At 36.5% G+C, this 23,647-nt stretch overlaps 1 protein-coding gene across 12 annotated transcripts in view; it reads left to right on the top strand.

The window, feature by feature from the left end:
- Nucleotides 1-551: 551 nt before the first annotated feature.
- The window catches only part of GRIA4 (glutamate ionotropic receptor AMPA type subunit 4), a 285,579-nt gene continuing 262,483 nt past the window's right edge, over nt 552-23,647 (top strand). For 6 of the 12 annotated variants that reach the window (XR_005554010.1, XR_005554008.1, XM_039321727.1 and 3 more), the window contains exons 1-2: nt 552-755; nt 1,878-2,036. Coding sequence is in view for 8 of the 12 variants with exons in the window: in XM_039321727.1 (XP_039177661.1) it covers nt 668-755; nt 1,878-2,036 (247 nt within the window). In the remaining 4 variants the exon portion in view is untranslated. The remainder of the gene's footprint in view (nt 756-1,877; nt 2,037-23,647) is intronic. The other 6 variants (XR_005554016.1, XR_005554015.1, XM_039321701.1 and 3 more) reach the window with 3 other exon arrangements.

The following is a 23,647-nucleotide window of genomic DNA, read 5'->3' on the forward strand; positions in this document are numbered from 1 at the left end:
TTCCGAGCGCCTTTATCTGGGCGGGGTTAAGGCAGGATTGGCGTCCGAGGCGCTGCTGGGGGAATGCCCACCTAGCGGTGGCGGTTCTGGTGGCGAGGCTGTGTTTGCGTGTCTGCCGAAAGGAGCCAGGGCGGGAAGGCAGGCAGGAGAGAAACAGAAAGGGAGAGGCAGGGTAGCGGCGGCCGGAGCAGGAAGGCGGGAGGAATAGCGCAGGTTTAGGTTTCCCAGCGCAGCGGCGGCGGCCAGTAGACTCCTCGCTCTCACCGCTCAACTCTCTCCTCCATCTTTTGCGCGTGAAACCTTTGCAGTCGGACCGAAACCTCTGCCGAGGTTATGGAGACTGCGGGAAAGAGGCGCCTCGGCAGGATGGCTCGCTGAGTGGGGTGGGGGGGAAGGCAGGCGAGCAGGCGGGGAGGGAGGGGAGAAGAAAAGAAAGAGAAGGAAAGAAGAGAACAGCCACCCTCTTCTCTTTCCCCTTTTCCCTTTCGTTTGGCTTCCCCTCCCCATCCCCCCCTCAATTTGGTGTCCAGTCTTTCTCCCCCCCCCTTCCTTCTCCCGACATCACCCCCACCACATCCTCAATGCCTCTCTGAACAACATATAGGAAGAGCGCGGGAGGAGGAGGAGGAGGAGGAGGAGACCCAGGGAGGCAAAGAGAAAGAAGAAGATGAGGATTATTTGCAGACAGCTTGTCTTGTTGTTTTCTGGATTTTGGGGACTTGCAATGGGCGCTTTTCCTAGCAGCGTGCAAATAGGTAAGCGCTGCATTGGGCTCGGGAGGGGGCAGAGAACCGGCGGGGTGGCACGGAATGGAGGGAGAGGAGAAAGTGGAGGGGCAAGTCCGATTCTAGCCACAGCTTTCCATTTCGGAAAGAGGGGAATCAAGTGTCCCCGAGTGCCCTTTTCCCGTCCCCTCACGTGTCTTTGTGAAGGCAGGGATGCGGGGTGGGCTGGGGGGGGGGGAGAAAGAGTAGCGGCTGTGCCTGTTATGGTCGGCAAGACGGATATATGCATGTGTGCGATGTGTGTTCAAACTTGGGAAGATGTTCCCACCTCTGAAATGCACCGTTTTTCCAAGATTCTCCCGTAAAGCTCCTCTTAGCCCAGCCTGCCCATTGCAGTAAGCTATTTGTTAAGGGGCCGGAGCTGGTGATGGTGGTGGTCTACCCCTGTTAGGTAGTCTTGGGTACCACTTTGAAACTTGGTTATGATTTCTTTTTTAAAAGGTCTCCCTAGCATCCCTTTCCCACTTGTCTCTGCCCTGTGTCAGTTGTCTTCCTTCTCTCCTTCTTTGGATGGGACTCAGCCCTTGAATCCCTTCCAGTTCCAGCTAAACCACTGCATCATTTCTCGTGCACTCCTAAAGATGCTGTTAATAAGGCTAAGCAACTTCCTGCCTGCCCAGAGGCTGCAGAAGAGGAAAGTTCTTGATGTTCTCTCCCCAAATTCTTCTTACCCTTTCCTAGTATCAGCCCATTAAAAAAAGGAACGCATATCTTGGGGTACATGAGTGCACAGGGTCTTATCTCTGCCATACTTAAAAACCTTTGGCTGTATTTTGGAAGCTCTGTTCTCTTTAATCTGCCTGCTGCTTTAGGTGGGGAGGGCCAATTTAGCCCATTCACATAGATGAAAGGTAAATGGTTTCAAAGGTCATTCTCGTCCTAGCAGATATGTAAAGAAAGGAGTAATAGGAGATTTAAAAATCCCATATTTGGAGGGGGGGACTCAAAACTGGGAGTCTAAAAGTCTTCCAAGCTTTGAGTCTTTATGTTCATAAACATGAATTCGATGATTAATAGGAAAGCTACTTACAAGGGCTGGCATAAAAATAACCGATACATTTTCCTCCTTTTCTATCATTTACTTACTAATAGGTGGTCTCTTCATCAGAAACACAGATCAGGAATATACTGCTTTTCGATTAGCAATTTTTCTTCACAACACCAGCCCCAATGCATCTGAAGCACCTTTTAATTTGGTTCCTCATGTTGACAACATCGAAACAGCAAATAGCTTCGCTGTAACAAATGCCTGTAAGTAAAATAATCATTTATCTAAAGTTATGATCACATGATAGTGAAATGAAGGTAATGCATAGTTAACATCCCTTGGGGCAGGAAAAAAAAACCCTTGAATTTTTAAGTCCCATGTCCTGGATGCATTGAAACCCCAGTTACTTTCTGTTGTTAGTGAAATCCCTTAGGCTGACTTGTATTGAATAACTGGATGTGGCATTTACTTTAGTATTATTACTGTAGTTTCTTACTTTTGGGTTTCTATGGTGATGCATTTTGTAGTTCTTTTTAAAAACATGAATGTCTTGATCAGTTTAGCAACCTCCACAATCTTTCCTGTATGCCAACAAGATATGGCATCCTTGGCTGTGTTTGGAAAGTGGCTCTGATATTTGCAATCAGAAGTGCTTTCTAATCGCTGAGAGCAGAGCGAAGGTTTTGAGAGCAGTGATGTGCATGGTTATATATTGGAGTGACTTGACACTGCAGTTGGTCTGGTGATGTCACTTGTGGCTGCCTTACTCCTATATTCTGGGTTGTAAATGTCTCTTATTATCTTGTAATGCATACATCCTCTGGATATGTCTCCATACATCCATACATTGGTGTCAAGTCCAGTTAATGTCTGATCTACTTGAGTGAACACATAACTGGAATTATGCCTCTGTATATATGTCCACTTATGTATGTGGACTTGTTTAAAGAGAAAGGATGTGCTTAAATGTGATAGATTTAAAAAGGGATGCTTCTGAAAATCATGCTGGATGTATCCCAGCTTGCTAATAATATTTGTGATATTTTTCTATAAAATGTACATAAATACATAAGATCTATTTGAAGTTTAGGGTAGAAGCCAGCCATACGTGGACTGTAAACCTGCAATACTACAACAAATAAGAGATTTTTTTTTAATTTGGGCACTACACTTGAAAAAAGGTTTCTATTTTCTCAAAAGATATATGATCCTTAAACAAGAAGTTTCAGATACTGTTTCTTTCATGGTGTTAAAAATCGGAATATGCTGCTGAAGGTTTTAAAGCACATTCCTTGTGTTGTTTTCAAATGGAGCTTTTGCGCTTTAATATGTAACACGCTCTTTTGCATCAAAATATCAATATGAGAGTCTTAACCCAGTTCCAAAGAGGAACTGCAGGACAACTGCCTAGTGAAATGGAGCAGTTCTTTTAAGTTTTACCTGACCTTACAAGGAAGCTTCTAAATTAAGAAAGTTTTGCTCCCTTCGTCTTCAGATGTTTTTACGCTAAATGTCCTCTGCTGCATTACATGTGAATTATTAGATTATATATTGTAGGAAAGGGTTTTTCCAAGATGTTTCTGAGGGAGAAGGGTTGAAATATTCTCAAAGGTTTTTAGACAGTGGGCATGTTCACAGGTTGAAGTGTTCTTAACCAATAAGTTTCAGAAACTCTTCCTATGTAATCCTGTGCAGTTTTAGAAAATATATGTTGTAGTACTATAGAATATTTTTCCTGTGACCTACAGTGTGTGTGTGTGTGAGAGAGAGGGGTCATATATTTGAAAGTTAAGACTAAAAGTTATTTTCTCTTGGATTATGCTATTTTTTTACTCATTGTTCTCTTTTTTGTCATCAATAATTATAGGAATAGCCTATTCCAATAATGCATAGGTGATAAATTATGCCATATATAGAAAATATTGAAGAGAAAAATCTGTGCATAATTTACATGTACTCTGTGCACAAATTATCATTCCATTTACATTTTTTTTACCTCAAAGTTGTACCCTTTGGGTACAATGTCAATGAAATGAAATCCCATTTATTTCAGTGGAAGATATCTCAGCATGTATTTCATATTTCTCTTCAAATGGATTGAAACTAAATTGACTATATCGTATATTTTATGGTCACTAAACTGAGCTTTGGGTACATATTTTAAGAAGTGTTCTTTGGTTGGTTTTTGCAGAAGAAGGAGTAGAATATTTTAATCTTATACTAAAGAGAAATATTCCCTTATAATGAAGTAAAAGTGAATGGTCTAACAAATGAGTGAACATATTGCATGTCCCTTAAGCTACACAAGAGCAGAATCCTGCAAAAATCAATTGTCTGATAGCTGGAGGACATTGGTTTCCATGTGATTGCATTAGCTGGGTTGACAGAGGCTTCCAGAGCACAGATGTGTGATATGTTCTAACCTAATTAAAACTATTTATGGAAAAAATGCACTAATACTGTGGCAAACATGTACAGTATAAGAACCAATCTGACTCTTTTAAACATAATTTTGGATTGATTTGTGCATGCAAAAGAAGGAGAAAATTAACAGAAATTCTGATGAAATGCATAAGTGTGTCTGTGTATTTGTTTGTTTGTCCTTGTATAGTAGTTCCGAAAAACCAATCTGTATAAAAGTCTCTAAACTATTGGACATAAATGAATATTGATATAAAGTCAAACCTCAAAGATTTAAGATGTGGTCACTTAGTTTTATTTCATTTTGTCTTGAAGGGATTATTTATTGAAGCTGAACTATCTGGACCATTTTGGGAATTAAAGGCAATAAAGAAAACACAGAGAAATCTGTGTGAAAAGATGAATTTACACAATCAGGAATGATACTGTAGAAACTTGTGGAGCTAATGATACATTAGTTTGTTTTTGTAACTACAATATTTGTTTGACTCTGTATAAATGTCATGATGAGTTTCTTCTATCTTGATTTTCTCCAGGCCCTCAGATATAGGAAAAGCAGATGATTTGAGCATATGGATTCCACTGTGGTTCAATAAAGATGATATTATTTATGTTAGTATAGTTCACATTTCTTCCTATTATGTGTTCGGCTTTTCATACATTGCTCTTGTGTTTTCTTGCAGGTGGGAGAAAAGTGTGTTAAAGAAATAGGTCTAGTTGAATATGGACATAGACAATGTAATCACTAGGTTATCGTAAAGCTTATAGCTATACCTTTAAGAAGAAGGCTATAAGTTGAGTAAAAAAATTTTTATGGTGATGATAATAATCTGAATATATATAGGAATACATTCTACTATTATGATAGAATTAAATACACTTTAACAACATGGGGTATATGCGTGAATATGTATTACACCATCCCAACGTATGTGTAGTAAGTAAGCTTTTGCACTTGTATGAGGACTTTTCTTTCCAAAATAGAAAATTATTGGGAACCACATTGCAACATTGCATGCCATTTCTTCTGAAACATTCTCAGATTTCTTTTGCACAACAGAGGACAAAACCAAGTTAGAAAAGATAACTCTAAAATTATGTTGTCACATTTTCCCTCTGTAAACATGGTCCTTCTCATCTGAAAATCTTTATTTGTCCTTGGGCTGTCATATAGGTATATATTACAGCTACATACGCAATTGGTTGTATTTCTTATCAATCAGCTTCTCTTAGCAGATCTTTGCTTTTGTTTAATCAGATTTGTCTGAAGCAACTTGCTTGCAGATCATGGGAAATCTATTTCTTGGGAATTTCTGAGGTAATGCTAGATAGATTATACTTTAGGGAAGGTTATAGAAACCAGTGGATTAATTCCACAATTTAGCAGATATTCACAACTTATAATGCCTGTTATAATCAAGATATTATTAATCGTAGCAGTGCAATGAACAAATAATTTGCTGTTATACATTACTCTGTTGCATCAAGGTGTTTAGATCAGTTTACTCCCCACTGTTTGGTTTGCATTTAATGCTGCTAATCAACAGAGCATGATTGATGACTGAAAGCACTATAATGGCTCCTGTTCCTGCATTGGCTTGGACAATTTGGAGATAATTATGATTAGCATTCAATTTGCTGTGGAGTTATTGGTAACAATAGCATCAGACTATTTTTTTTATATTTGGTTCCTACTATGACTTCTAATTACATTTTACAAGTTACATATGTGTTATGGGATATTCCTTTTTTCCATTATTCCATTATTTTGTGACTGGACTGGACAGCATTTATATTTTGAGTGAATCATTGGCTTCAAGAGACTTGTATATCTGCACCAGCAAATATATGCATATATTTATTTTGGTTCCTACAATATTAAGATAGCATAAAAGACTTTAGGCTTTTCTGGCATTACTTGGCTATTTTCTTGGTGTTATTCACAAATGCACTGGTGTCAATATTTAAAATCCTCCTGCTCATTAGAAGCTATTTAGAAGCATCCCTGAAAAAATAATGCATGAAGGTGACAGGAAGGTATCCACAAACATTATCATGCAGAGATATTCTTCAGAATGAGTAGTTAAAGATGCATCATAAACAATGATGATACCAACATGCAGTGGTATAAGTGCTGCGTCTTTTTAATGTTGTGTGATTTTTCAATCTTCTTAAATCTGAAAGAAGTGGTCAATTTTAATAGGTTATCTTGTAACTCATCATAGCAGCTGCATTTTTTTGGCAGCTTCATATAGAAGTCTGAAAAAAGAAAGTGCTGCTTTAAAGAGTAGCTGCATTAATGCATTTGCATGTTCTAGAGAGGAAAAAAAAATTTTTCCCCAAATTTAGGGGTAATCATCATACATTATTTTCTTTTTCCCAGCCCCAAGTAATTTTTGAGGTCTTTATTACTGCTCTGCCAAGTGCTGGTCTGCAGCATATTTCTTGTGTGCTAATTCCTTACTCTTGATAGTCAATTATAAACTATTAGAAACTATTTATTTAATCAATTTCTTCATTGTCAGTTCTAAGGCTGGTGTTATAGCTGTTATTAGCTGGTTTTCTTTCTATCTACTCTTAGTCCTGGTGTGCTTACTTGACTTCATTACTACAACTGGAGATCGTTTGCTCATTCAACTATCAAAACAACTAATAACATTAAAACAAAGTATAACATGCTCTCACCAGTGACCATTTTGATAATGATAGTCACATGCCCTGTTGAACAACACTGTTTTAATTACTTTTATAAAGACAAAGATTAGGCTACAGCTATACCACTTGGGAGAAGCTATTGCAACAACAAGGGTCACAATAAACATTGTCTCCACTCCCCCCCCCCATTGAATGAAATCTACTTGATCACCTTTTTCAAAAATAAACTGGTTTTATTTGGAGAGCACAGTTTCCCAAACTATGAAGGTATGAATAATTTTTTGGTTACATTGTTATTAAAAAAATCAACCTTTTCCAAAGTTTCATTGGATTATTTTCATTGTTCATTTGGGTTCATTTTGGTATTTGGATTTCAGAGCAAGTGTATACATTAAGATTGGCTTAGCAACCTGAAGGTGTTAGAAACCAAGCCATATTTTATAGCTTTGACTTGTATTCATATATCAATCAATCAGAATAGAATTGGAAGGGACCTTGGAGGTCTAGTCCAATCACCTGCTCAAGCAGGAGAACCTATACCATTTCAGACAGGTAGCTGTCCAGTCTTTTCTTAAAAACCTTCAGTGATGAAGCACCTATAACTTCTCACTATTAGGAAGTTTCTCCTTAGTTCCAGGTTGCTTTTCTCTGTGAGTAGTTTCCATCTATTGTTTCTTGCCTTGCCTTCTGGTGCTTTGGAAAATAAATTGATTCCCTCTTCTTTGTGACAGCCCCACAAACACTGGAACACTGCTATCACATTTCCCCTAATCCTTCTTTTCACTAGACTGGACATACCCAGTTCCTACAACCATTCTTCATATGTTTTAGTCTCCAGCCCCTAATCATCCTAGTTGTTTTTCTCTGCACTCTTTCCAATGTCTCAATATATTTTTAATATTGTTTTGACCAAAACTGGATGCAATAATTCAGGTGTAGTCTTACTAAGGATTTAGTGTATAAAGCAGTACTAATACTTCATGTGATTTTGATTTATGTACTCTGTAAGTCACTAATATAGCTCCTGAAAATCTGTATGATAGAACCACAGTAGCTTACTCTTGCTAAGAAGTAGTCTACCAAATTTTGCACTTTTAAATATTCTTCAAAGACAATGTAATATAAAGTACATTATAGTAGTCTAATTTTAAGAGATGTAAGCATGAATCATTGTTACCAAGTCCTCTGGCTCCAACTTCAGCACCAATTGGCAAACTAGCTGAAGCTGGGCAAACACATCCTTGATTAATGCGTTCCCTTGCTGCAAATTCAGCAGTAACAATAACTCCAAGAAAATCTCCAAGTCACAGGCCTGTTCCTTTTAAGTTGGGATAGAAAACTACCAGCCTGGTCAGAGTCAGGTTTGATGCATTGGAAAGTCTTAAGGGTATTCATCAATTTTTTTTCAGTGTAAAAAACAAAATTGTCTAGAACAGTGGTTCTCAACTGTGGGTCGGGACCCCATTTGGGGTCGAACGACCATTTTACAGGGTTCGCCAAACAACGCAGTCCGCCCTTTTTTTCCCCTTTTCCTTAGCTGTGCTATTGAAAGCCAATAGAATAGACTCTCTTGAATAGAGTCTAATTCTATTTGGCTTATAAAAGCCAATAGGAATTGTCCAGGCTGTCTCTGCCCTGCTGAGCCCACCAAAAGTCCCATTCTGCAAATGGTGCTGCACCAGTTGAGTAGTCCTCAACTTACGACTGGTTAAGTAGTCCTCGAATTACGACCGGTTGGGGGTCGCGGCATTAAAAAGGTTGAGAACCACTGGTCTAGAAGATAATCTACTGAGGGATCCTTGGTGCTCTCTGAGCTTGGTTGTTTTCTTGTAGATGTTTCATTATCCAAACTAGCACTGATGATGTTACCTGGTTTGGGTAAGGACACATTTGCAAGAATACAACCAAACAGAGAGAGTACCAAGAATCCCTTATTTCAACACAGAGCTACACATATTCTTCTTTCCTGAGATAATCTACTGTTTTGCTATGCCTGTTTCAATGTTTACATTATATTAATTTGAAAATGGTACTATATATAATTTAATTCCACAGTACAGTAGAAAAGTGCTTTGTGAATACATTTATTTTTATAGACACATCTGCACATTTTTTTTAACTGCTGAATTCTAGATCTACCTATTTTCATTCCATACAGGTGTAAGGCAGTTATTGCCTTAGCATATGGCTGCCAGGAAATAGACAAGATAATGGATTTCTAGTTGGATTTGATGAATCTCTAGCATCTCTTGCTTCATATTGACCATTATATATTTATGCTCTTCAATATATTAGAACAGATTATATTGTTTTGTGGTGTACATAGGACTTCCTAGAGAAGTGTCTATGAAGATTTTCAATCATCCAGGTCATGGTTGTTGGGAACTGAAGAGGCTTCTTGGATGAAAAGCAAAATGTTTTCAAGAAAAAATGTAGAATGTCCAGTTGCCTTTTGGAAAAGCATATTTGGTAATTCTTAGAGAAGTATTGTAGACAATTTTGCCATGCTTCCTAATAACTACTTGAAGCTACTGGATTACTTTTTCAAGAGTTTTGGAGCTATCAATATATGAATGACATCTTTTCCTGTTTGCATTCTAATTCATGGAAGTGGTTGATGTTCTGCACCAATGTCTAGTTTTTGGTGTAGATTAATATGGGTGTACAAACTGAAAGGCTCCAGAGAGGGATGTCTGAAAACTGGATCGTGTGGATTGAATTACACTCTATGCTCTTAGATTCACTTTTAAACTTGACTGACTAGGTTTCCAGAATAGTCAAATATGTTTTGTTCAATTGGTGCTCCAATTCTGTCCTTATGGATATCTGTTCCAGTCATAAGGATCTTGTTAATAGGTTATTAGCATTACTGCAGTATACTTTTCTTGCAGACCACTTGAAAACTTCATCTGATTTAGAATCCCCCAGTCATGTAATTGACCAGGGCCTGTTATAGCAAACATTTAACTTACAACAAGTACTGTGAATGAGAGTTGATTTGGGGACATAAATCAATTAAACTATATTAAAACCTTTGTCTTCTTAGAGGTAGTCTTGCACTAGCAATTAAAAACTTTAGGAACAGAATAATATAATATCTGGACATTTACTAGTATCTATATTTACTTGTATATGTTTATGTGTATCATATACCTATGTCATATATCAAAGTATCTAGGCCAGTGAAACTTAAATGTTTGTTTTTGTTTTTCATAAATAAAATTGTAAATATGAATAATACTTTACCATTAAGTTCTATAAGTAGGACTTGATCAATACATTTTAAAGCCTAAGACAAAGAAGATAGTATCCATTATATGTGACAAAGATGGAGTTATTCTCTCCAGCATTCATGATGGGCTCTCATTCTTCATTGCTTCTGAGAGCAGCAGGATAAGTCCACAGTGTAGGTCATCTGGCTCCATTCATCTCTGGGCATCTCCCCATGTCAAGCCAATGCCTCAAGTCTACCTTCTGGTGTGCCCAATTTACTATTGTATATGAAAGTTTACAAATGTCAAAATTATAGGGGTGTTTTTAAAAAGTGTCCATTATTTGTTTTGTCAACTTTAAAAAAAAAATATGGGGTTACTGTGCAAAGAATGGGGTTCTCTAATAATTCCTACCCATTTCAGTTAGACTTTAGAAGTGTTCACTGTCAGTTTAGAACAGTGTGGAGAATAATTGGAATATAAAAGTTTTAAATGCATCTATGCACACCTAAATTAGCAGAGTGCAATTGGCAGGTGTCAAACTCGATCACGTCACCTGACATATTGTGATGTATTGTGTTTTTTGCCTTTGTGGACCTGGGGTGGGCATGGCCTGCGCATGAGGCATCCAGCCCATAGGCCCCCAGTTTGACACCCCTGCACTAGATGGGCAGTGAATTCCTTCCATTGCATCTGTTTCTGTCATGCTATTCTTCTGTGTATTCATTCACTATAAAAAAGAATGATTTTGTTTAATAATGTATTGTTTTGGGGTAATAAAATAATGACTTGTAATGGAACTACTATGTAGGTAAATTATGAGTTTAATTTGAAACACAGACAAACCAGGATATGGCTGTTGAAAGCTTCCTATGTGCCTAGACTATGATAGACACCTAGCTGTCAGTTTTGAATAGTTTGGATACTGTTTTTAATTTTATTTTCCAATTTCCAAAGGTTCTTGCTGTTCTTATCTAATTCTAAGGCTGCTTTTGAATTTTTTTTCATGTAGTCTTCAAGTTTACTTTATTGTTAGAATATGATAAGGAATTCTACTGCTGTTATTTACTGTTTTTTTTTTTTTTAATCTCTTCCCTTCTCCATTGCTCTGAAACTCACCAGACTGCCTCTTCTTTAAGTTTCTTAAAGAAGAAGAGCTATTGCAGGAATTTTCTTATCATGTATTTCCTTGAAATTTAATTGCAGTTTGAAAAACCAGGATGACTAGGATTCTTCTAGAGATGATTGTGCAAGGAATAAGAGAATGCAACATTCCTTCTCTTAGTCATTTAGTAGGTAAAAGAATATCAAGAGAATTTCTCTGAAAATTTTTCTTTTGAAAAAACTATCTGAATCAATCTTTTTAATGCCTTTTTATTAGTATTATCTCATGAATCACTAACTGAAGCAAGTAAGTGATTTGTTTATCTCACTAAAACTATGGAAAGTATAAGCAAACAAGTCACCAGATCCATCTTCCTCCACAAATGGGCTGGATTCTAATTCCTATCATCCCCCAACAATCATATAAAATATTGGAAGATCATTCCCCATGTTGGAGAAGACATGGTAGAGAGGACATCAAGTTACAGAAGACTATTTTATTATAGGCTGATACATTTTTAATATAGACTTTTAGTATGGCTGCTTTGCTGTCTCTTTTTAATGCTTTTCACTTTTTTGTGCTGCTGAGTCATTGGCAAAAGAATGCTTTATTTGCACCCTACTGATTAGAGAAGATAGCTAAATTAATGGAGTGTATTATACCACATTCCTGGCTTGATGTAAGCTGATTCTGTCAGTGCAGAGAAAGGAAGTATCAGCTGGACTTGGACTTAAAATATATGTAACTAAACCTGCCTGCACTTTGTCTCTGGACAAAAAAATCCCAGAAGCTTTCTGTAATTAATATTATTTTGGATACTTTATTTTTCATTTTATGCTGCGGGTACTAACTCAGCAGTCACTCAGGAGCCTTTCACAATGTTAAATCTGGAATCATCATCTTACGTTACAGTCTGTACGGACTTGTCAATACTAAATGGAATTTAAATGGTCCAAAAGATATTCTCTCTATCTCTTTCAAATAACTTCTAGAAATTATATAGTGAGGGACAGAAACTGATCTGTGACACACAATCTCTCTCCTTCAATGTATTATTTATTAAAATTACTTATAGTGTCTTTCAGGCATCAACCTTCTCTAGATGGGTTGGACCCCATCATTTTGGCCACTATTGAACCCTATCTAGGTCATATAGAATCTTGTCTTTCTTCTAAATGGTTGGACATTTTTTCCTAATTTGGTGTTATATATATATTTATGTTGGAATATAGTCCAGAACTGCAATAGAGAAGAGCTCATTTCCAGAGGGCAAAGAGATGGCAGAGTTTGGAATGTCTGGAGAGAAAGAAATGTGATATTAGCAGGACAAGAAACAACAAGCTCAAATTGTAAAGAAGTAGAGCAGGGGTCTTCAAATGTGACCCTTTTATGACTTGTGGACTTCAATTCCCAGAATTCCTCAGCCAGCATGCCTGGCTGAGGAATTCTGGGAGTTGAAGTCCACAAGTCATAAAAGGGCCAAGTTTGAAGACCCCTGAAGCAGACTCAGGTTAAATGGTAGAAAGAATCAGCTGCTGCTAAGTGCAGTCAGCCAGTGGAATAGTTTGTTTCATGAACTGGTATGTTTCTCTTCACTACTGGTATTGGGTATTGGATAGCTATCTGTCTAAAATGCTAAAACATACTAAATTTAAATACTAAAATTGCTAAACTTGCAGTAGATAGTTGGTTGAACTAGATGAACTCTGAGTATTATTGCAGGTCTTGGGATACTGTGATATCTTACTTACATTACAGTTATGGAAGCTGCTCCTAATTTTATCCTCACAATAATATCCATGGCTGGGTTGGGTCTTCCTGGTCCAAGAACAACCTGATGATAGTCAGTTTTAGCTTTCTGCTGCACTGAGTAGTTCTCCATTTCAGATATAGTCAGGCACTCATGAATTTCTGTTTATCAAAGCCAGGGGTCTTCAAACTTGGCCCTTTTATGACTTGTGAACTTCAACTCCCAGAATTCCTCAGCCAACCATGCTGGCTGAGGAATTCTGGGAGTTGAAATCCACATGTCATAAAAGGGCCAAGTTTGAAGACCCCTGATCCAAGCTTTTCTGATCTATTGTTGGGCAATACGTCTGCTGGTCATGGAACTAGGTTTTATGCTAACCCCCCTTTTTGGCTTCTTTGTGAAAAGCATTTACAGTTCAACCAAAATTAAACTGCTTTATAATATAAAAACATTCAAAATTGTCTGGGGTTTACTACTTTGTGGACTTAGCCTCAGAATATGTAACTTTTTTGTTTTATCTACTAATGTAAACTGTGTCAGATCATACAGTCAAATAATTTATTCCAGTTAAAATACTCATTAAAGCCTGAGTATTTTATTGATCTGTGAATTTCAACATTCACTGAATTTACTCATAAAGCTACTGCAGCCCTTGAAAACTGCATTTTAGTTATGTCAGTAACTTGAGGTTTGTGAATTTCAGCCAATACTTCATACAAGATAACATACTTCTGTTACATTTGAATGAAATAATAATAATATCAGGCTAATCTGAAACTTTATGGAAAATCAGAAATCAAAATCCAATCCTTGACAAATACTGTAAGACTTTTTAGCACATTTAATTGGCCTACAGAAATGTGCAACAATAGCAACTAATCGGGGTAAAATCATAGATAGTAATGGAATTGAAATCCCAAATGACCAAACTATAAGGAGCCATCAGAACGAAGCCTACTAGTATCTGGGTATTTCACAGTTGAATAGCATAAAACATGGATAAATTAAAAATACGATTAGTAAAGAATTCGCCCAAAGAGTGACAAAATTGTTATACACAAACTTGAATGATGGAAACAATACCTGGGTCATACTTGAGATATGATATACTATTAGTATTATTAACTGGATACAACCTAAACTTGATGGCATGGAATAAGAAAGCTAATGACTGTTTACTATGCATTACATCCTCATAGTTTGAGTGATAGATTATATGCAGTGATTTATTTCCAGTCAAACAATTGAAGAAAAAAAGTATGCATTGACTAATTACACAAAAAACAGCCAAGAATAAGCATGGATGCAAGTTAAAAATGGAAACTTACTGAATGTGCAAAAAGCCAAACATGAATATTGAAATAATGTAATAAAAACATGAATAGAATGCTGGCTAGGAAATGTATTGCATGGTCAATTTCTATATAAGATAGAGGGGGAAATGGATAAATAATGGCTTACAGCTGCAACATTAAAAAAAGAAAAGAAATTGAAGGCTCAGTTTTGGTTGCTCAAGAGCAAGCTATTCAACCTAATGAAATCAAAGCCAGAATTGACAAAATGATTGAAAGTGCAGATTGTGCAAAGAAGGAAAAAAAATATAGTAGATCTTATAATCAGTTTGTACAAGACGTTTACACAAACTGATTACAAGCAACAACATAATGCAGTGGCCAAAATGATTCACTGAAATATCTATAAAAATTATCGGATGCCAGTAATGAAAAATTGGTGAGAATATATAGTTCAAAAACTGGTTGAAAATAAGCAGGTTAAAATATTATGGGATTTCCAAATACAAACTGATAAAGTCTTGACATATAGCACACCAGATTTAACGGGTTGAAAAGAAGAATGGATAATTGATGTGATATCAAGCACAGAAAATCAGGAGCCAAGGCAATTCAAATGAATCCATGTTTATTGCATGCTAACACTCTCTAAAAGTATCTGAACTACTAACAGTTAAGGCAAATTGGCAATAGACAAGGTCAATGGAATTCAAGTAGGTTGGACTTAGATCTTCCATGGGCATGAAGGGACTCAACACTGATGATGCACTTTACCCCTCCCTCTAGGTCAGCCTGGCCATCTGGCAATACCAAAGGATAGTAGAATAGAAAACAAGGAATTGTAGAAGATCACTAAGTATCAAGATCTGAAAATCAGAGTTGAAAGATTGTGGCATAAACTGACTATAGCAGTCCAAATAGTTATCAGGACACTGGGTGTCATACCATAAATGATGGACAGCACTTAAAAAATATGTGCATTGACAAACTTTTCATCTATTAATTACAAAAGGCCAAATTTCTTGGATTTGCACATATATTATATCCATATATTACAACATCATATGATGGCCAACACCAGTTAAATTTCTGGCAGCTAAGATTTCACATTGTTTTGTATGTAATAAAAATGTATTAAACTTGTATGCTTACTGTCAATGTCTCTAAGTAGTTCACAACAAAGAACTTACAGTAAAACTAATAAAATGTAAAAATTAAATAGATGGCAAGTACAATGAAGGAAGGGGGGGTCTCACTCTCAAAAGTCAGACTTACATCATAAGACTTGACTCTTGAATTCATATTTAATGCGAATAAAAACAGTCCAAACAATTGCATACATAAAAAATCCTGTACATCCTTAAACAAGAGTCCAGAGGAATATTTAATTTAGCAACCACCAGAAGAATTAGAAATTAATCTCAGAAGTTTAGAAATACTTAGGATGGGAATCTGACTGCTTCATAGATATCCATCTGCTTACTGTATATAAAAAAACTGGTTAGTAATACATTTGTGTGCGATTTGAGAGGTCTTTATGGAAGTTAAAAGAATTAAATGGCATTAAACCAAGAAAATGTATTGCAGTATACCAATTGATCCCATCTATTTTGCTTTCTCTTGGTTGTCACCTTTCAAACGTTACAGTATACATACATCATTTTTCAGAAAGATTTCTTTGCAGTCACATTGTTGTAGTTGATTAATAAACTTGAAAGGTGACTTGTTCAAAATGGATCTGTATGATTTTGGCTTGGAAAGAAACAAAATGTGCTGTGAAGGCAACTAAAGTAGATTAGATTTACTATTTATCTTCTAGAAGATAGATTAGCTTTTTCCAAATGAAACTAATGACTGTATATGCATTTGGGTATATTTTGGCCTAGAAATAAATAGAGTAGATATCAATCATGCTTAGTTCTGAGTAGACAGAATTGTATATTCTATTTACTGATTTAGATTAAGCATATGATAAAGACTTGAATTCTGAGACTGAAGATTGTTGCTGCATGTCTTAATAATGGTGTACAGTAGGAATAACATGTGTGAGAATAAGCAGCATGCTTAGCTGATTCAACACCATGCACAAAGTAAGACAAGAATATATGATGTGTTTTTGATTGTTCAGTGTAGTTTATTTATTTATTTATTTTATTTATTTATTTATGAGACTTATATACCGCTTTAAGTGCAAGCACTCTCTAAGCGGTGTACACCAGTAAGCAATGTATATATATTTTACATTGCCCCCAACAATCTGGGTCCTCATTTTACCTACCCCGGAAGGATGGAAGGCTGAGTCAACCTTGAGCCGGTGAGATTTGAACCGCTGACCTGCTGAACACAGTCAGCTAAAGTGGCCTGCAGTACTGCACTCTAACTGCTGCACCACCTCGGCTCTTATATGCACCTAGTTATGCAAAGTATAAAAAAATGCTCATGATGTTAGAATTATATTGTTTGAGGATAGGTAAATAGATGAATCTTTTTTTTCCTATGAGGTACTGCTGGCCAAGAACACAAACAACATGCAGCAAGTGTCAAAGATTATGGATTTGAAATTGAATGAATGATGGCAAATCATGCATACATAAGATAAATTAATTTGAGAGCATGAATGTTTGCATCTTGGCAGATTACTTATTTAAAATGGGATACATAGATGGAGAAGACATATTACAATGTGCAAAAATTTAAAAAAAACTTATGGGATGCTTTTATAATGTTTGTTGACAGAAGGGTGTGCTTATATTGTTTATGTGCAAATCAGAATTGAAAATGTCAGAAGGAACCTAAAAATAACTTTAGTGCAATGGGAATGGTGTACTTATGTGTGGGATAAAACTAGAGGTGGGAGGATGAAAAAAAATGAGTCATGAATGTGAACTAAAAATGAGTGCTATGAAATAAATATGGTAAAGAACTTTGGACATATATGAGGAAAAAATTGCAAAACAAAAGAATGAAGGAAGCATGAATAAGTTGAGAGGAAGACTATTCAGCCAATCAGCCAGTTTATTAGTCTACAAACAATGTGTCCATTAGTGTGTCCATGAATGTCTTAATAGAAAGTAAATAAAATTTAGACAAAGTTAAAATGTGTTTATAAAACAAATTAATTAGGACCCATGATTGAGCTCCAAAAGGAGCAATCTATGTCTGTTTTATAATCTCTAAAATTATATAAAATTTGAAAGCCTTGAAAATTACAAAAATGTGATAGATTCTAAAATTTAAGTAAAACTTAAATTTAGTAAAGCTATAAAAAAGAAATCATATAGTAAAAAAATATATACATTTGTTTTGTGGAAACTTGGCCAACCAAAATCCTGCAGCTCTTCTATGCTGCTGCACAAAGCTTAAACATATGTGCTGTAACAAAATGATCATTTATGAGCAGCATCTGAGCCTAGGCTAAGTCTGAGCAAGGAGGGTATTTGCTAATCAGAGGGAGGATCAATCTGGTTCAGATATCTCTGTAAAAGGAGCAATGATAAAAAACATGTTCTGTGGTTTCCACTTTTCAGAATCAAGGGGCAGAACCTTCTAGACAATGGTCGTTTTTAAATATATGCTACATAATACAGCAAAAGGAAAAGCATGACATAGGTCAAGAGACAAAGCTTTTTGATGGATGGGTGTTTCTAGCTCTGCCAGGTAGCCAGCAGCAGCAGTGACAGTATATCTGTTGTGTGCTGATGACCAGAAGGCTGAGGCCTTCTCTAGATCTGCTGATGCTCTATATTGTTTATCCTTTGCTTCAGGATTTGTTTCAGCTGATCATGCTCCATCTGAAGAACCAAGGAGGCAGAGAAGCCCAGATTTAGACATTTACATTCCACAGCTTTAATCCAGGTAGATTGAAAGTTGTCGTGGAGGATTAATGATGCTAAGCCTAGAGGAAAAAAGCTAAGCTTTAGCCAAAAGTTTATTGATGCAAGATACACACTTTTATCATACCTGTCTCCAGTCATAGATATGCATTGGGACATAGTGGCACAGTGGTTAGAATGCAGTATTGCAGGCTAACTGTGCCCACAGCCTGGAGTTCGATTCTCACAGGGCTCAAGGTTGACTCCATCATTCCTAGGTCAGCAAAATGATTGTTGGGGGCAATATGCTGACATTGTAAACCACCCCGCCAAATGGTTGTAAAACATTATGGGGCAGTATGTAAATCTAGATGCTATTGCTATTGCTATAGTGAGGTATCTGGAAAGCTGCTCTGATGAGTTTGGATTGTACCCTATGTACCCATAGAGCAATTAGGCAACTGTCTTACACTGAAAAAGCTTAGCTATGGCTGGCACATAATTTCCTCCCTTGGAGTGGAAAAAATTAAGGATGGTATTAGCAGATCTTTGTCCAGTGGCAGAAACCTATTCCTAGTGAGCTTTCCTTGAGACAATGGCATGCATAACCACTCCTAAATACTTGAAGCAGATCATCTGTTCTATTCTGTGACCATTAATGCTCTATCCTGATTTTTTATTGTTGGTGACATCATTGCAGTATTTGGCCAATGCTTTCAGCACACTTATAAAGCATGTTGTGTTCTGGAAAGAATTATATCGTCTACATAGATCATCAGAATAATGCTGTGATCCTTTAGCTTGGAAGGATAGAAATCATTTAGGCATTTCGCTATATAGGACCATTGATGTAAACATTGAAAAGCAGGACCAGAGGATCCCTGTATGTCCTCTTCTGAATTTTAACTGGCTTTGAGAAAAACTCTTGCATATTGTACCTGATCCAGGAAATATGATTACAATAAATATCACATTTAGTACCACATGCTGAAATACCTGATGGAAAGATACTGTTCCTTTTTTGTCCTACTTGTGGCTTTCACCACTACAAAGATTGCCATGAGAAATAGAATGCTGTGGGTTTATGTGTACTTTTTATTATTTTATGTCACGTTCAGAAACTCAAGGCCATATATCTATGAAGATTCTCAAGTTTCTTCCCAAAGGAGAAACTAGACTTTGTTTTTGCTTGAAGACATTTTGCTTCTCATCACAGAAGAACTGAAGAAGCTTCTTGGGATGAGAAGTAAAACATCTTCAAGCAAAAACACAGACCAGTTGCCTTTTGAAAAAGCACCTTTGGATCAAGGCCATGTACATTGTGTTCCTTCCTTTTTTCTTTCTTTCTCACAAGCTTGTGTAGTAGATTGGGCTGGAGAGAATGGCTTCTTGAAAGTCATATGGTAAGCTTCTATGGCTGATGGTAGAGTAGAATCTGGATCTTTCCACTTCTAATCCAGCAAATTCGCCACCACACCAGGCTGTGCCAGTCTGATTCCTCTTACCTGTGAAAATAGGAATGCACCATTTTGTATCTTTAGGTTTATAATTCTTAAAGCAAAGAATTTAATTTGCAAACAACAATAACAAAATTATTAGAAAATCTTCTCTTATATAATAAGACTATTCTTAGAAACCTATGAAGAAGAAATGTTTTTTTTTCTTTCTGTTGGCTAACACTTGGGTACAGTTATTTTCATCTATCTTTTTTCGTTGTCCTAGTACAACCCCATACATTTCCTTGGCACGTATGCCTGAATAATCTTCACTGTATTGTTTCTATTTGTTTCAGTGATTTTTTTAAAAAAAATCTCAGTGCTTTATAATAATCTGTCATTTTATGCTGAACAGGCCTTGGGCTAATTGTGTAATCTAAGGAACTTTAGAAACTATAATATATTTCTCCTTTCTTTTTTTTATTTTTTGTATATTGTTCCCAAAGCAGCTTTATAGCACTACTAGTAATAGCATCATATAATATTTATCAAATTAACTATAACTTTAACAAAATATTATTTTGTGCCATAACTGAAAACAATAAAAAGTTAATAAGGATACTGATAAAACAGCTACTACTATTATCAAAATAATGCTGGAATCACCAGGATTGTTTGGACAGAGTATAGAATCTTAAATAACCCTATTAGTTTAATAAATATAATTACTACTAATAAACAGGATTTGTGCCTTTCTTCATGCTGTCTTCTTTTTGTTAATACAAAACTGAAGATCCTAAGTTTGAACCCCACCAAGGTCTGTCATTTGATCCAGGTTGTAATCACAGTTCTCCATGCCATCTGAAGTCGTATGTAACCATTATTAAAGGCAAGAAATTAAGTTATTGTTTGATTCTACTGTTGAAAGAAAAAATCTTCATTAGGGTCCACTCCAAGCCAGGAATAAACAAAATGGAGACTGCTTTAGAAAGTTTATTTAATTGCCAGAAACTTCAGTGACAGCAGCATGTTTCTGAGGTGGCTGACCACATGCAGCTGGGAATGGTGGGTTTTTATACCTTCTTGGGCTTTTGTGTTTGGAGTTGTTCCTGTGGCATGAACTTTGACCTGAGGTTCAGTGTATCCTTTTGGTATTCTGATGGTGGTGGGTTAATCCTATTATGTCCTAAAGGCATGTCCTGCTTCCCTAGTGCTGTGGCTGATGGCTATTTCATGTGTTGGATTTTTTTGAGTGAGGGGTTGCTGATTTTAGGGATCTTTGTCTTTCTAATCCCATCAGCTCTAAGTTTCCTGGCTCGAGTCTTTCTGAAAGGATTATCAAATCTGCATTTCTACAGACCTGGCCTGTGCTTGGGACAGAGAGACTTGAAGGGGGTTGTGTTTCTGTCTAAGATTTTCTATTATTACTTTGGAGAAATATATTCTGTTTTTTTTTAATATCCTCCAAAATATTTCTTTTTCTTGGGGGGGGGGGGGTTTCTCTTTTTCCTAGTAAGGAAGTCCAATATATTTGGAGGTTGGAAATGGAAAGGGAAGCTTGCTATAACTCTGCTCTAAGATGGATGGCATTAGTCTGGGGAAGGCTAATCTAAAGTAATGTTTTTGGGCCAAGGGCCCATTTGGAATTTTGAAAGTGGCTGGGTTCACGATGCAGTGGTGGACGTGGCCAGTTTCAAAGTCTTGATTGCTTAGAAGATGAAGTTATACCCTAGGATGACCTATACCACTGCAATGTACTTCTAAGGTATAGCTGCAAATAGATATGTTGATATTTTGTTTTGTAGAATACTAGTTTCCTAATTTAACATTTTAAAAAAACAGGTAAATTTGTAACGCAGAACCACTGTGGAATATTTTCATTGGTGCCTTCATGTTTCTTGGCTCATTAAAAAGTATGGTCTTGGCTCTACAAGGATTAGTGTAATTGTTAAAAGGTATGTTTTTATTTTTTAGATTATCTGTTTTCATATTTCTGAAAAAAAATAATGCCAAGATATTAAAACTAGTTTAGGGGATTATGACAATACATGAATAATGAAAAAAATTAAGCTTTAGCCACAGTTTTCCTTTATCAATATCTCAGATTCTAGTTTCTGATTTGATAAGTGAAAGAAAGCCTAGGTTTATTATTATATTGTTTATAATATAATAATATTATAAATATTATTAAATGTCAAACAAATCTGATTTGTTCTTATAAGTAAATGTTAGTTTTTATTCATCCCAATTTGAAACTACATTGTACTCATCTTTGACTTTAACTTCTACCAAAAGATTGTTAGATAGTTCAAAAACAAAAACTAAGACTTTAATGTGACAAACATTAAAAATAACAAAAAAGCTTCTTTCAACATGTAAAAAACAAGAAAAAAGTAAAGGAAGCAATTGGTCCATTAATGGGAGAAAGTGGCAAGAAGATGACAAGCAACAGGGAGAAAGCAGAACTGTTTAACTTGGTTTTTGCATCCGTCTCTACACAAAAGGAAAAAACCTATCAAAAATAGTAACATAAAAAGCAGATTAGGAATACAAATTAAAATAGGCAATAAAATGGTAAGTGAGCACCTGTCCACCCTAGACAACTTCAAATCACCAGGACCAAATGGCTTATATCCCAAGGTTCTGAAGGAACTGGCAGATGTGATCTCAAAACCACTGAACTATATTTTTCAAAGATCCTGGAACACCGGGGAACTACCAGAGGACTGGAAAAGAGCTGATGTAGTTCCCATCTTCAAAAAAGGGAAAAAATGGACCCAAGAAATTACAGACCTATCAGTCTGATCTCAATATTTGGAAAGATTCTGGAAAAGATAATCAAACAATGAATCAGCAAACACCTAGAAGCAAACAAAGTCATAACTAAAAGCAAACAAGGGTTTCTCAAAAACAGATCGTGCCAGACAAATCTTACTGCATTCTTTGACAAAGTGACAAAATTAATGGACCAGAGGAATGTTGTGAATATAATTTACTTGGACTTCAGTAAGGCATAAGATCACAACCTACTACTTGATAACATAGAAAAATGTGGGTTAGACAGTATCATCACCAGATGGCTATCCAATCGCACTCAGTGTGTAGTCCTCAATGGAACTGCATCTACAGGGAGGGAAGTATGCAAGTACTCTTCAACATCTTCATCAATTATTTGGATGAGGGGATAGATGGGGAACTCATCACATTTGCAGAGGACACCAAGCTGGCAGGAATAGCCAACACGCCAGAAGATGGGCTTAAGATACAGGAGGATCTTGACAGACTTGAACATTGGATGCTATCTAACAAAGTGAAATTCAATGGTGAAAAATGTAAGGTTCTACATTTAAGCAAAACCAAATGCATAGATATAGTTTAGGTGGTACCTGGCTCAATGCTAGAATACAATAGAATAGAGCAGGAAAGGACCTTAGAGATCTTCTAGTCCAGCTCCCCACTCAAGCAGGAGAACCTATACCATCTCAGACAAGTGACTGTCCAGTCTCTTCTTAAAAACCTCCAGTGATGGAGCACCAATGATTTCTGAACAAAAGCTGTTCCACTGGTTCATTGTCCTCACTGTTAGAAGTGTCTCCTTAATTCCAGATTGCTTCTCTCTTTGGTCAGTTTCCAACCATTGTTTCTTGCCCTGCCCTCTGGGGCTTTGGAAAATAATTTGACCCCTTCTTCTTTGTGGCAGACCCTCAAATATTGGAATACTGTTATCATGTCACCCCTATTTCTTCTTTTCTTTAGACTAGCCAAACCCAAGTCCTGCAGCCATTCTTCATATGTTTTAGTCTCCAGGCCTTTGATCATTTTAGTTGGTCTTCTCTGAACTTTTTCCAAAGTCTCAACATCTTTTTTGTAGTATGGTGACCAAAATTGGCTGCAGTATTCCAAGTGTGGTCTTACTAGGGTTTTATAAAGAGGTACTAATACTTCACGTGGTCTTGATTCTATGCCTCTGTTCATGCAGTCCAGGATTGTATTAGCTTTTTTGGCTGCTGCTGCACAATGCTGGCTCAGATTCAAGTGATCATCCACTAGGACTCAAAGGTCCCTCTCACAGTTACTGTTTTTGAGCCAGTTCTCGCCTAATCTGTATTTATAGCTTTGATTTTTCCTACCTAAATGTAAAACTTTGCTTTTCTCCACATTAAAAGTCATTTTGTTGGGTATGGCCCATTG

Source organism: Crotalus tigris, unplaced genomic scaffold, assembly GCF_016545835.1.
Source record: "Crotalus tigris isolate CLP2741 ecotype Arizona unplaced genomic scaffold, ASM1654583v1 scf7180000017607.2124824, whole genome shotgun sequence".
Lineage (NCBI taxonomy): Eukaryota > Metazoa > Chordata > Lepidosauria > Squamata > Viperidae > Crotalus > Crotalus tigris.